Below are 15,572 nucleotides of genomic sequence, written 5' to 3' on the forward strand. Positions count from 1 at the left end.
GGGAACAATTCACTGGTGGCTGTTGGGTCAACAATCACTGATAACGTAGATACAGTAATCAATGCATGTTGGGATGACCGCATTGGGACGGTCATTAAAGGGAACAATTCACTGGTGGCTGTTGGGTCAACAAGTACAGATAACGTAGATACAGTAATCAATAAATGTTGCGATGACCGCATTGGGACGGTCAGGGAACGGAACAATTCACTGGGGGTGTTGGGTTAACAATCACAGACAATGTAGATACAGTAATCAATAACTGTTGGGATGGCCGCATTGGGACGGTCAGTGAAGGAAACAATTCACCGGGCTGTTGGGTCAACAAACACAGATAACGTAGATACAGTAATCAATGAATGTTGGGATGACCGCATTGGGAAGGTCAGGGAAAGGAACAATTCACTGGAGCTATTGCGCCAACCATCACAGATAACGAAGATACAGTAATCAATGAATGTTGGGATGACCGCATTGGGAAGGTCAGGGAAAGGAACAATTCACTGGAGCTATTGCGCCAACCATCACAGATTACGAAGATACAGTAATCAATGAATGTTGGGATGACCGCATTGGGAAGGTCAGGGAAAGGAACAATTCACTGGAGCTATTGCGCCAACCATCACAGATAACGTAGATACAGTAATCAATAAATGTTGAGATGACCGCATTGTGAAGGTCAGGGAAGGGTACAATTAACTGGGGCTGTTGGGTCAACAATCACAGATAACGTAGATACAGAAATCAATAAAAGTTGGGAAGACCGTATTGGGACGTCCAGTGAAGGAAACAATTCACTGGGGCTATTGGGTCAACAATCACAGATAACGTAGATACAGTAATCAATAAATGTTGGGATGATCGCATTAGGACGGTCAGTGAAGGTAACAATTCACTGTGGTTGTTGGGTCAACATACACAGATAACGTAGATACAGTAATCAATACATGTTGGGACGACCGCATTGGGACGGTCAGTGAAGGGAACAATTCACTGTGGCTGTTGGGTCAACATACAGAGATAACGTAGATACAGTAATCAATCAATGTTGGAATGACCGCATTGGGACGGTCAGTGAAGAGAGCAATTAACTAGGGCTGTTGGGTCAACATACACAGATAACGTAGATACAGTAATCAATACATGTTGGGATGACCGCATTGGGACGGTCAGTGAAGGGAACAATTCACTGTGGCTGTTGGGTCAACACTCACAGATAACGTAGATACAGTAATCAATAAATGTTGGGATAACCGCATTGGGACGGTCAATGAAGAGAGCAATTCACTGGGGTTGTTGGGTCAACATATACAGATAACGTAGATACAGTCATCAATAAATGTTTGGATGACCGCATTGGGACAGTCAGTGAAGGGAACAATTCACCGGGGCTGTTGGGTCAATATACACAGATAACGTAGATACATTAATCAATAAATGTTGGGATGGCCTAATTGGGGCGGTCAGTGAAGGGAACAATTCACTGTGGCTGTTGGGTCAACATACACAGATAACGTAGATACAGTAATCAATAAATGTTAGGGTGGCCGCATTGGGACGGTCAGTAAAGGGAACAATTCACTGGGACTATTGGGTCAACACAGATAACGGAGATACAGTAATCAATACATGTTGGGATGACCGCATTGGGACGGTCATTAAAGGGAACAATTCACTGGTGGCTGTTGGGTCAACAAGTACAGATAACGTAGATACAGTAATCAATAAATGTTGGGATGACCGCATTGGGACGGTCAGTGAAGGGAACAATTCACTGGGGCTGTTGCGTTAACATACACAGATAACGTAGATACAGGAATCAATAAATGTTGGAATGACCGCATTGGGACGTTCAGTGAAGAGAACAATTCACTGGTGCTGTTGGGTCAACATACACAGAAAACGTAGATACAGTAATCAATAAATGTTGGAATGACCGCATTGGGACGGTCAGTGAAGGGAACAATTCACTGGGGCTGTTGGGTCAACATACACAGATAACGTAGATACAGTAATCAATACATGTTGGGATGACCGCATTGTGAAGGTCAGAGAAGGAAACAATTCACTGTGGCTGTTGGGTCAACATACACAGATAACGTAGATACAGTAATCAATAAATGTCGATGACCGCATTGGGACGGTCAGTAAAAGGAACAATTCACTGGGGCTATTGCGTCAACACTCACAGATAACATAGATACAGTAATCATTAAATGTTGGGATGACCACATTGGGACGGTCAGTGAAGGGAGCAATTCACCGGGGCTGTTGCGTCAACATACACAGATATCGTAGATACAGCAAACAATTAATGTTGGGATGACCGCATTGGGACGGTCAGTGAAGGGAACAATTCACCGGGGCTGTTGGGTCAACATACACAGATAACATAGATACAGTAATCAATAAATGTTGGGATGACCGCATTGGGACGGTCAGTGAAGGGAACAATTCACCGGAGCTGTTGCGTCAACATACACAGATAACGTAGATACAGTAAACAATAAATGTTGGAATGACCGCATTGGGACGGTCAGTAAAGGGAACAATTCACTGGGGCTATTGCGTCAACACTCACAGAGAATGTAGATACAGTAAACAATAAATGTTGGAATGACCGCATTGGGACGGTCAGTGAAGGGAACAATTCAATGGGACTGTTGGGTCAACACTCACAGATAACGTAGATACAGTAATCAATAAATGTTGGGATGGCCTAATTGGGGCGGTCAGTGAAGGGAACAATTCTCAAGCAAAAATTCAAAATCTGAAGATATTTATTTACAAATAATCTATCAATCATGCTTTAAAATAAAAATTTTTGACTGTAATAGTATCAAAATACTCCATTTCATTGTTTTCTGCTGAATGTTGTTTGCTTGCATCATTGCTTGGTTGTCTATGACGCCACAGTGACGTATTTGGTTGCGGTGCCGTAATCATTGGACGCGGTACAGACGTAGTTCCCGTAGTCGGCACTTTTAGCGTTGTTTACCACGTACAGGCCTGTAAGAGAGTAAACCAGTTTAGGTTTATTAGAGGTTATTAAGGACTGTCTCTGTTTATTGGCTGCGGCATGACGTCATCCAGCCGTGAAGTCATGATGATTGAGAGCGATTTAAAAGCCAAACGTGACATGAAATAGACGTAACGCCAAATTCCAGTCACATTTAGATATTATAAGTGTTGGTAAAAGTCAGTGGAATTTAATGTACCATGGCTTGATATCTAAACACTTTCCAAAGAACTATCTTGGTCCCGTTTTCTTAATTATTTACGTCCATCATTTGAATAATTTAATCAATGTTAGTATAATTTCGTTTTATTTGTCACCTGAAGAAATCGGATTACCTCGGCCATTTTCCATCGAAAATATATGTACAGTTTACATTTAACTACTCTGCAAATAGTCAGAGATTATTTTGATATCATTATATACTACATAGGTAGAATAAAAGGGTTAATACAATTCGTTTTTTCCATTAGTGTTATTTAAAAAATGGAGAACTTGGTCACTGAAAAGGACACCAGGTGAAATTGTTACAAAAAGTATTAAGTTTCAGTACCGCCTCAGACTCAGACATGCATCTTTTGATGAAAGAAAACAAAACACATCTTTATTCCAGTCCTTTTACCAAAAATATGCAAGTATAAGTAAAATATTCAAAGTATATATAACATAGCATAAGATCTACATAAATGCTTTGCTAGAAGGAAAGTTATACTGAAATTAAGATTTACAATTTTGAGTCTTCAGTCTGAACTCTGACTTGAGACTTTTTGTAATCCTGAGAGGCTGACTATGAACAGTTTCAATTCACTTCAGACCCAAGTGGCAAAACTACAATTCTTCATTGCATATTTACCTCCCTTGTAGTTGATTATTGATGATATAAATTGCTAAATTTTTTTTTTCTTGATGCTGTCATATTTCTGTAAAAAGGAATAAAGAGAGTCAAATTTATCGGGACTTCCCAATCAACAATGTCTTGTGGATTTGTGTTGATTGCAGCTATTTTTAAAAAGATTTATGCATTTTTGTCATTCGGAACTACTCGGCCATTTTTTTCAAAAACAACCTCGGATGTATGCAGGTACATCTGTTGAAGTAGTTCGTAAAATTTTGAATTATATCATTAATTAAATGTAGTGTTTTAGAGTTGTATATATTGATCTAAGTTTAAATTGATTGCCATTGAATTGTATTATTGCAAACATAATAAAGAATCCCAAGAGTTAAGTCACAAAGTTTAACTGCTAAATAAAATTACTACGCGATCTACTTGCAGCGGACTTAAACGTACCACTTTTTGAGTATGTAAACCGTCCAAATACATCCGAGGTTGTTTTCGATAAAATGGCCGAGGAGCTCCGAATGGCATTTTTGTAACCCGGAAATGAATTTCAACCGCGAAAATTCATTATTTTCTGAATAACATTCTTATTTGACAAAATATTATCAGGATCTCTCAAGACATTGTTGGAGAAGTATTCTGTGGCATTTTGACATAATGACGAAGTACTTATGTCGACAGACTTTTTCGCAATAATGTGAATGCTTTTTGATCCATAATCCGTTAAAATCTTCTTTTTTTAATTTATTCAACTCCTTAATAACCCCAAACATGTCGCCAAAAATAAATGTTTCGACCCCCAAAAAGATCGTTTCTCAATTCCAAACATATGAGTAATTTAATAAAAGTGTTTTTCTGAGTCTGAGACTGGTTTCTTCGGAACTCCTCGGCCATTTACATCAAAAACCACGTCGGATTTACTTGTATATATATATGGATGGTTTACAATGTCAAAAATCTTTACATTTTAAATACGTTGCAAGTAGATCGCGTAGTAATTTCAATTTAGCATTTAAACTTTGACTTTACTCTTGGAAATCTTAATTATTCATGCAAATAATTTACTTCACTGGCAATCATTTTAAACAAAATGCACGTTCAAACACTATTATGAATTAATATTATTTAAATTTTGACGAACTACTTCTACCAGCATTTATTTGAGATTGTTTTCAATGAAAAATGGCCGAGGAGTTCTGAATGGTCTGATTCATGTCAGCTTTAACTGCATTTACAATCGGGCTGAAATTAAAGAACGCGTATCAAAACTATAAGCTAAGGCAGGTACCATTTTGAGAAGAGCTAGGGGCAATCGACCTTCTTCCGGTTTGTGTTTTAGCAATCGTCACAGAGGGCGATGGATTTCCGGTCGCCTGGCACGTGATGTCGCCACTTCCGCCTAACGCCACGTGCACAACGTCACTTGTGAACGGAGACAAAAATGACGGTTTCTCTGAAATAGTTTTGGGAAGCATATTTATTTGTTTTTTTGCATGTGATCGTAAAATGGTCGACAGTAATCTGTTTTTAGATGGTTAAAGGGGGACACATGTTTGGAAGTTAACTCAAAATCGCTCGGAGTCGCGTTCAAACGTAGTGACTGCATGCATATCTTTTTCTATGTCTTCATGTTCTTTCACTCTCATTTTTCAGAGATCTGATAATCATAAATCATTACGCATAGAATGCTCACCCTGGTGTTACAGTAGGAGAATGTCTTTTTTAAGAATTTGATTATCATATCTGCTTCATATACACCTCCTCTAAACGCCATCTCCACCACTTTACGGTGGTGCAAAGAAAAAGAGCTGTCGACACTTCCGTGGTGGAGCTGTGCCCTATGTTTACATGAACAAACGTGAGTATGATTTATATTTTATTTGATAATTTCATTTAACGGACATATTTCAAAAATCGGAGTACCGTGTAAGAACACGTCTACTGTAAGCTGGTTACTATTTCGTTTCAATATTGTGCAAACTGTGGTGCCAGGAGCTTTTCTCCCGAATCGGACTTGTGCATATTTTGAGATCTGATTGAATAGCAAGTACATTTCGGTGCTTACATGGATGCGAAACAGTGGCTCCAGCTCTTTTAGGAGCTGTGTATAAAAAAGAGTAAATGACACTTCCGAGCTAGAGCAAAAGAACGGATATCATCGTAAAACGCAAGTATGACTCGTTATTTTATCTAATATCACAATTATGAGGGCTTATTTGAGAAATCGGGGAATGCAGTGCCATATAAATATGTTTAATCTTCACACGTATTTCGGTTATTTTGTAAACATATTGTTTGTGGAGTTATAAAACCGATTCTCCCATCAAACAAATGCATGTTTACAAACGAAAGTAGAACATTTTCATCAATTTTCAGCTGAATTTCACTCAAGAGGCTTACATTTAAGATAAAACAGTATTATCGAGTGCTTTTATTTTGTCGGGAATAAAAATGACCGCCTGTTTACCGAAATAAGCATGTTTATACTCTTTTTCTGGGTTGAGCTGGAGACAAAGTAGTATGCACAACCAGCATAATGTTCAATGAACGATAAATATAGCAACTTTTGTATTCATTGCAAAAGCGTTTACTCTTTATATTACTTCAAGCGCAAAACATACTCGATAGCGCCACCACTACTCGACAGCGCAACCACTAGGGCAACAGCGCCACCACTTTTATAAATATGTGTTTTTTCTCTTTTTAAGAAGTGCTTATTAATTAGTGTTGTTGTGTTCAGCATTAGGTACTATACATAACAGTTATGTTTGCATGCGTGAGAATGTTCTTACGGGGTGTGTGACCACCGAAATGTACTTGCTATGCAATCAGATCTCAAAATATCAACAAGTACGATTCGGGAGAAAAGCTCCTGGCACCACAGTTTGAACAATATTGAAACGAAATAGTAACCAGCCTACAGTAGAAGTGTTTTTACACGGTACTCCGATTTTTGAAATATGTCCGTTAAATGAAATTATCAAATAAAATATAAATCATACTCACGTTTGTTCATGTAAACATAGGGCACAGCTCCACCACGGAAGTGTCGACAGCTCTTTTTCTTTGCACCACCGTAAAGTGGTGGAGCTGGCGTTTAGAGGCCGTGATATAAGCTCAATTTTAATGATATAGTATATTTTAAAAAGCTATCGTACTGTAACATTCACAATCGGCCGCAAGTGCTCTGAAGTCCTTCCCCTTAAGACCTGGAAGGCCGGCATCCCCCGGGTCCCCTTTCGTTCCATTTGCTCCGGGGTCACCTTTTGACCCGTTTATCGCTTTAAAGGGGTCTCCAGCGGGGCCGGCCGTACCGTTGTCACCACGATCCCCTTTCAAGCCGGGATCTCCCTGGAAAATAGAGGAATGTTGCTGAGAAGTAACGGTAACAAAATGGTCCGCAGTGGGACCGGCTATACTTTAGTCGCCACGATTATCTTTCGAGTCTGGCTCTTACTGGAATATACAATCGTTACAACTCGGCAATCTACGACAAGCTCGGAAATATGATTCAAGATATACACACCTTTGGTGTGGCCGCCGGCGATCAACTCAACCACTATAAGGCATATTCTTAAAACTGGTCTGGCCTGGCCTACTGACTCAACATTTTGTGTCCGGCCAGGCCATACCAGGTTTTAAAACATGCCCCATTATAACACTAATTGACCTATACGATAACGTTCACAATGCTCTCAAGTGAATTATTCGTGTCTTAAGAACGCTTTAATGATAGTTAAAAATGAATTTTCAGGACATGTATAATGTCACTTCTTCTCCTCCCTAAAACGTTATATTATGATCTCTGACCATTAAAAACAAATACAAAAAGTTATCAATAAGGCACCGCGATGATCGACTAATTTAAAAGACCTGAGGTAATATCTAGATAATAGCCGTGGTTTTTCGATTGTGGAAAAAACAAACAGAGGGTGCTGAGAAGTACGGTATCTTAATGGTTTCCAGCGGGCCCGGCTATTGCTATTACCGGAATTCCTTTGACGCCGTCAGCCCCATCATACCCGGGCGGACCGTTATCTCCATAATCGCCCTTGTCCCCTGGCGGTCCCCTCGGTCCATTATCACCACGTGACCCCTGAAATGGACATATACCGTTTAAGTTAAACTTCTAGACCACTCTTACATTTTCGAAAAACGACTGCATACATAGAAATGTCGAACCCCGTTAGCTCGAATTCCAAGTGACCGTCGAAAATACCTCGAGCCTCGGTAAAATTCGAGCCAAGCCAGACTGCTTTATAAAAATCGGTCCTTTTCATCCAGTTCGAGCCAACGAGGAGTTCGAGCCAAGCAAGTTCGAATTAACGGGGTTCAACTGTTGTTTGATAATAGCGCATCACGTAAAATAAACATCATATTCATGCTTAGTTGTAAATCTTACCTTATATCCAGTGTCCCCTTGTTCTCCCTTATAGCCCGGCTCCCCATTTGACCCAATTGACCCTTTGTCACCTTTGACCCCTGGTAGACCCAGCGATCCTTGCATACCTGGTGGTTTCGGTAATATAAGAAGTAAATTGAATGTGCAAAGGCAAACGATAAAACATGATGTGCGCATTGTTAATGGTCGTTTATCAAAGAACTAAAAATATTTTTATTCGGTTTTCACATTTTCAAATCTTTTGAGGTCGCGTCAACTCAGAAAATAACAGTTATCTGAACAAATTTCTATGTCGTGTTGATACATCAGCATGATTAAAACTGGCTAACTGCTAACACTTTTATAGACATATGAAGGATAACATACCTGGGTTTCCGAATGTCCCGTTGTCGCCTTGTGGACCTGAAGGAAAAATTTGAGTACCATTAACAAATTTATATGATCAGTCAAGGACAATACGCCCTACTTAAGCGTGGTTAAATAAAATGTGCACATGGTCGCTTATATCATGTGCCCATGAAAACTAATGGCATGTGTTCGTGGCCATTAATATCATGTGCCCATGGAAACTAATGGCATGTGTTCGTGGCCATTAATAGCATGTGCCCATAGTCACTAATGTCATATCCCCATAGTCACTAATGTCATATCCCCATAGTCACTAATGTCATATCCCAATGGTCACTCATGTCATATTCCCATAGTCACTTATGTTATATGCCCAAAGTCACTAATGTCATATGCCCATAGTCACTTATGTCATGTGCCCATGGTCATTAATGTGATATGTCCATGGCCATTAATAGCATGTGCCCATGGTCAGTAATATCATATCCCCATGGTCACTTAGGTCATGTACCCATGGTCACTAATTTCATGTGCCTATGGTCACTAATGTCATTTGCACATGGTTACTAAGTTCATGTTCCTATGGTCATCAATGTCATGTGCATATATGATCATTTATGCCATGTGCCTATGTTACATGCTCAATAAAAATAACAGGCCAGTACCGTAGATTTTTATCACAATGCATTCATTTCTACGCCTCGCAAGGCATTCTGTCAACCTTCACCGACATTTTCCGTTTGTGACATATTTTGTCTATGGCAAAGATAGCTAAAGGAATTTCAGTAGAATCAGGTTTGTGAATTAAAAAATCTATTGATATAATTAACTCGAACTCGTATCCACTTTCAAAAAAATGTAATTATCGAAATCGGTTCGAATCCCGGCCAGGTCACCAAGCCGGACAAGTGGGTTTTCTCCGGATATTTCGGTTCCATCCACAAACACAACACAAGACCGAACTCTCCCGTAACATCTTGTCAACGAAATTTATTAATGTAATATTTTAAGAACGTGTTTCACAATCGTTGTCAACTAAATAAGTTGAATATACAGTCGAACTTCGTTGGCTCGAAGTCCCAGTGACCGGCGAATAACCTCGAGCCTCGGGAATATCGAGCCAAGTGGGAATACTTACCTTCAGTATAAAGAAATAGGTCTTTTATATCCAGTTCGAGCCAACGAGAAAATCGAGCCAAGCGAGTTCGAGCCAACGGGGTTATACTGTAAATGAAATGTTATTGGCTTACCAAAGTAAATGGGACAGGTGTCATTAGGTGGGTGACAGTACTTTTCAAAGACAGCTTCCTATAAAAAAGAGATATTTAAATCGACAAATGAGTGTACAAATATACAACAGAGGTAGCGAACTTGTAACGCCCGCCCGGAAAAATCCCAACCAACCTAAGGCTATTGCTAGTGGAGTTATACGAACATTGCAAAACATGAACGTGGACATTCGACAGCTGCACGTACCTTAATTTAAAAGTAAAAGGTGTAGGAAGATGCGCAAAGGAAATGTACGATGTATTAATATAAATGCACTACAGTCAAACATCGTTCGCTCGAACTCTCATGGACCGGCAATACCTCGAGCCTCGGAAAATTCGAGCCTAGCGGGAACGTTTACCTTCAGTATAAAGAAATCGGTCCCATACATCTAGTTCGAGGCAACGAGGAAATCGAACCAAGCGAGTTCGAGCCAACGGGTTTTGACTGTATTATGTTTAACTTTTTAATATCAAACGAGTTAAGCAAAAGGTGTTTTTTTTGTGTGTGTTGAAAATATTTCAGCCAATGAGGTTGTATTCTAAGTCAGTATGATGACATGAAGTAATATCTTGATAATTAAGAATCGGCGAAGTGAGCGGAGCCAGAATAGATGTCATTCCGATCTGATCACAGTTTAAAAATCAAAAAAATCTGGCTCAAGACGTAAGCTTAAACAGCCGCCACATAACCGCAGCTATAATTGTCTATTTCCTGCAAACACAGAGGGCAGAGCGATATTTGAGAAATAGACGACTGTGCCGAGGCTCTTAGACCGGCATAATACTTTAATAAATGTTTGTATTTTCCGTCAAATCTGCTCTACATGATATGGAGCTACAGTAAATACGGTAATTCTTCGATTCCCGTTGGCCCACAAAAAAGTTCGAACACCATATAAGAATGCTACACTATTATCAAACCTGTGCTGCAAATATAAGGTCGAAGACAAGCGTGCGCTTCCTGGTCACGTGTACTTGGCCTACCGCTGAAAGAAAGATATGTAAATTTAATTGAGTATTTGAAATTAATTAACTTGATTAGGGTGTACACTCGGAACTAGACTTGGTTAAGAAAGGAGAAAAGGGTTCGTACTTTCGACACCCAACTCAAAGTGTTATTAAATTCGGATTTCACGAGACACTAGACTCTTGTTTTCATAACATATTTCGGAACGCATCGGCCATTTTCCATCGATATTTTGGAAAAGGGCCGAGGTTTTTCGAATGCATAATATGTGTCATTTTAATGGCGCACTATTTTGTTTAATGACGTCATTCTACAATCACGCAATGATATTATTTTGGCGAGATGTCAACATAGTGGAAATACGGCCGTATTGCGCTGTAGTGGACAACGGACGGTCGTAGTTACGATATATACTGCGTGTAAATTGCTGATGGATATAATTATAATAAGCATGCATAATTGTGATCATTAATATCATCAACTTATAAATATTGACTCAAGTTAGAACAGTTAGAATAACATTGCACTTGTAATGACTGATGTAAGAACATTTAGAACAACCACACCCAGTGTCTGATTCATATGTTGGGACATTAACAACAACCCAGCCCAGTGTCTGATTCGTTTGAGTGTATTAAAAACAAAGCCAGCGTTAGCCCAGCGTCTGATTCGGTTGTGCGTATTCAAAACAAAACAAGCTTTAGCCCAGCATCTGATTCGTTTGAGCATATTAAAAACAAAGTAAGCGTTAGCCCAGCCTCTGATTCGTTTGAGCATATTAAAAACAAAGCCAGCATTAGCCCAGCATCGGACTCGTTTGAGCATATTAAAAACAAAGCCAGATTTAACCAAGCGTCTGACTCGTTTGAGCATATTAAAAACAAAGCCAGCATTAGCCCAGATCTGACTCGTTTCAGCATATCAAAAACAAAGCCAAATTTAACCCAGCGTCTGACTCGTTTGAGCATATTAAAAACAAAGCCAGCATTAGCCCAGATCTGACTCGTTTGAGCATATTAAAAACAAAGCCATCGTCAGCCCAGCGTCTACCTCGTTTAAAGATATCATAAATAATCTAGACCAACGCTAGACAATGTGTAAAGACATTAAAAAATATAGACCAGCATCTGTGTGAAGACTTAGAGAACATTTAAGCCCAGCAAATAATTGGTGTAAGGACATTTAAAACAACCTAGCCCATCGCATGATTCGTATACGTGTACGGACATTAAAAACTACCTAGCCCTGCTTCCATCATCTCCGTCATCATCTGATGAAGCTGTGTCGCAACTTCCGGATCGGTACCGAATATGACGTCATCATCGGTAACACTATCGGGCTCTGACTGCCACGGTGTCTCTGGTGTTGTTTCACCAAGCTTGTTAAGAAGTGCGTCAATTTGGTCATTCAGAGCGCTGTCTTGATCGGCAATACTGGTGTTCAGTTGGTACTGGAATAATAAAGGCAAATTACACCAATTCGGAAGTGCCGACTCATTGTTACAATCATTATGTCTGTAAATTGACACATGCCAGTGAATCAAAGCATGGTTATACCACCTCAGATTATGGTAGCCACTATAATGCGTGTTTGGGGGATTTCTTTTAACATTTGTATATTCATTTTGATCCCTAAACGCCACAAGTCGACTGTTTAAAACAACTGGAAAATATATTCTTCAACTCCACAATATTTAACACTGCACTTTTAACACAATAAAAACATAAACGTTACACATAACTTATTTTTAGCCAATACTTTCTCTTATAGCACTTAAGTGTTTTATGAAAAACTAATTCAGATCGACTTCTGTCAACAAAGCATCGCCATTTTGGAACTATCTAGCAGGTGCCCGTTATCTTTCCGCTCAATATACTTAGCGCTCTGATCTGTCATTATTGGCTAGGAAAACATGAAGTGGGATATGGACGCGTAGAGTCGCCAAACAAAAAATCGTTAAAGACTCTAATGCACCAGTAAATTGTAACCACGGCCCCTCAGGTCCGGGGGTATACCGGGGGCAGCCGCGAAAATGGGCCGTGGTTTTACCTCCCAGGAGCCCTGCAGTGCCGCGTGAATGCGTTGGTTTTGTCTTCCCGCCTAATATAGCGGGGAATGCGCCTTACCTAGGGTCCCTTGTGTGCGGGGGTATTTGGCGGAGGTTTCACAGTTAGTTCGTCCCCGCAGGGGGGGGGGACTTTGCCCGGGCTTGGCTGGACCGAAAGTCAAAGTCACCACTGTTCCCCGGACCTGGGGGGGCGTGGTTACAATTGACTGGTGCATAAAGCAGATGTTTATAGGGACTAATATCATGTATAGGGGTTGAAGCTGAATCGGTTGTGAGTTCAAAAGCAGGCTGGATCTACTTGATCGACTTTCTATTGCTTACATTTTGACCTTGTACTCCAGATATTCTCATTTTACCGAATACACAGTCGTTACTTTCTACCGAGTTCATTTTTCTAAGGAGAAACGTTATTTTTTTTTAACGTTGATTAATGTTTAGTACACAAGTGGTGCTTTCACCCCATACGTGATGTTAAAGCTGCACTCTCACAGATTTACCGTTTTGACAACTTTTTATTTTTTTGTTTTGGAAAGGGCAATTTTTTGCGTAAATATCTGCAAACCAATGATATAAGACTGCTGACAAAAAATCAGATCACAGATTTTGATATTTCTGTTCGAAAATTAATGTTTTATGGCTTAAACCGTTTCTAACGGTTTAAGAAAAATGCATAAAACATCATTTTTTGAACATAAATATAAACATCTGCGATCTTATTTTTTGCCAGGAGTCTTTTATAACTGGTTTTCATGGATTTTCGCAAAAAATTGGCTCTTCCAAGACAAAAAATAAAATAAAAACTTGTCAAAACATTCAATCTGTGAGAGTGCACCTTTAAGGGTCGTAGAGGACTAGAAGTCAGTTTTAGTAATGTCGCATGCAAATTGATCAATTGACTTTATTTAGTCGTCTGTGGTTTTATAATGATGTATATTGTTTATTGAGAAGCGCGATATCTGTATTTATTAGGAAATGGACCTAATATCAATCTAATGTATTGCTACGCGGCCTTCCCTTGCACGTGAACCGAAATATCACCATTTAGCTTCTGTAATGCATTCATTCGAAAGAGTATTGCCTCTTATTTTTATTAACAATTAAATGCTGTAATGTTATGTTATTCCTTAACTCAAGAGAGTATTGCTTGTTGATTGATAATTAATTTACAATAATTTACGAAGATATACTTACATTGCTATTCTACCCCCCCCCCCGCACACACACAGCCCACGCACGCGCATCCCCACCGTCAGCCCCAACCCTCAACCCCATAGGGGTACATTAGCATTTGATATATAACCCCCCCCCCCCCACACACACAGACATACCCTAAACCAAAAAAAAAACCCAAAGAGAATGGAAAGAAAGAGATTTTTTTTTAAATAAATTGTTTAATGAAACATGTTTATCCAATTATTTTCAGAACATACGTTATTTCATCTCCTATCTCTACACATGAACACAATATCAAAGGATAACAATATATTGGGTCATTGTATTCAAGAATCACGTATTTTATTTATACAAAATCAGCTCACCAAATAGACAGAGGAAGCTATAAATCCTACGGACATCATGGAACATACGGCCGCCAGAACCGCCACACATCCGACCGCCCGGGTCCGCTCCTGTTCAACCAAACGTTCTTTGTCAGTACGACGCTTCATTTCGGATTAAGCTCGCGCTTATGGTTTTAATAAACGTAGATTAAATAAAGTCCAGATTTAATGCGTTTGTGAAACTGTTTTAACTTCTAATTGCATTTGTTTATCTTCGGTAAGGGATCGTCTGTGTCATAAACTCCATAACAGACTTCTTATCTCTGTCACAGTATAGATCCATGGTTGACCTTGCTGACAAGTCTTGAAGACATTTATATGAATTGAACACTAGCCAATCTGTGGGAAGGCGCAAACAATCGCCCAAGTTTATATTTGAATTTAATATAGGAAACACATATATCATACGCTTGCATATGCAGCACTTAGGGCTGAAATTTTTGTTGAAATTGTCTTATTCCTCCCGCCAACATTTGAAACCAAGTTAATTTCGTTCAAAGGAAGGATCTCAAGACAAATGGTTACGCCCCTTAGTTACGCCCCCCCTCCCTCACATTAATCCTGGATCAGCCCTTGGGAAATATAATATTTCACTCTAAAGTGAGTCTCGAAAAGTGATATCAACATTACTGCAGGGTAACTGCTTGGTTACTGCATGGGAACTGTATGATAATTGCATGGCTACTGCATGGTAACTACTTGGTTACTGCATTGTTCCTGCATGGTTACTGCATGGCTACTGCATTGTTACTACATGACTACTGCATGACTACTGTATGGTTACTACATGGTTACCATATGCTAACTGCATTACTACTGTATGGCGGCTGCATGTCTACTGTATGACTACTGTATGGTTACTGCATGGTTACCGCATGGCTACTGCATTGTACCTGTAAGGTTACTGCATGGCTACTGCTTGGCTACTGCATTACACTGTAAGGTTACTGCATGGTTACTGCATGGCTACTGCATGGTTACCGCATGGCTACTGCTTGGCTACTGCATTACACTGTAAGGTTACTGCATGGTTACTGCATGACTACTGAATGGAAACTGCATCGCTGCTGAATCGTGACTGTAAGGTCACTGCATGGCTA

General features: G+C 39.7%; 1 protein-coding gene across 1 annotated transcript; it reads right to left on the reverse strand.

The window, feature by feature from the left end:
- Positions 1-2,762: 2,762 nt before the first annotated feature.
- On the reverse strand, positions 2,763-14,580 carry LOC128221748 (collagen alpha-1(XXVIII) chain-like). The gene is made up of 10 exons (XM_052930350.1): positions 14,452-14,580; positions 12,085-12,295; positions 10,800-10,864; positions 9,858-9,915; positions 8,626-8,661; positions 8,260-8,366; positions 7,846-7,953; positions 7,016-7,208; positions 5,146-5,310; positions 2,763-3,009 (listed from the first exon to the last, which is right to left on the reverse strand). The coding sequence occupies exons 1-10, from the start codon at positions 14,578-14,580 to the stop codon at positions 2,903-2,905; spliced, it is 1,179 nt and encodes a 392-aa protein (XP_052786310.1). The 3' UTR covers positions 2,763-2,902.
- Between the last annotated feature and the right edge of the window lie 992 nt (positions 14,581-15,572).

This window comes from Mya arenaria, chromosome 16 (assembly GCF_026914265.1).
Source record: "Mya arenaria isolate MELC-2E11 chromosome 16, ASM2691426v1".
Taxonomy (NCBI): domain Eukaryota; kingdom Metazoa; phylum Mollusca; class Bivalvia; order Myida; family Myidae; genus Mya; species Mya arenaria.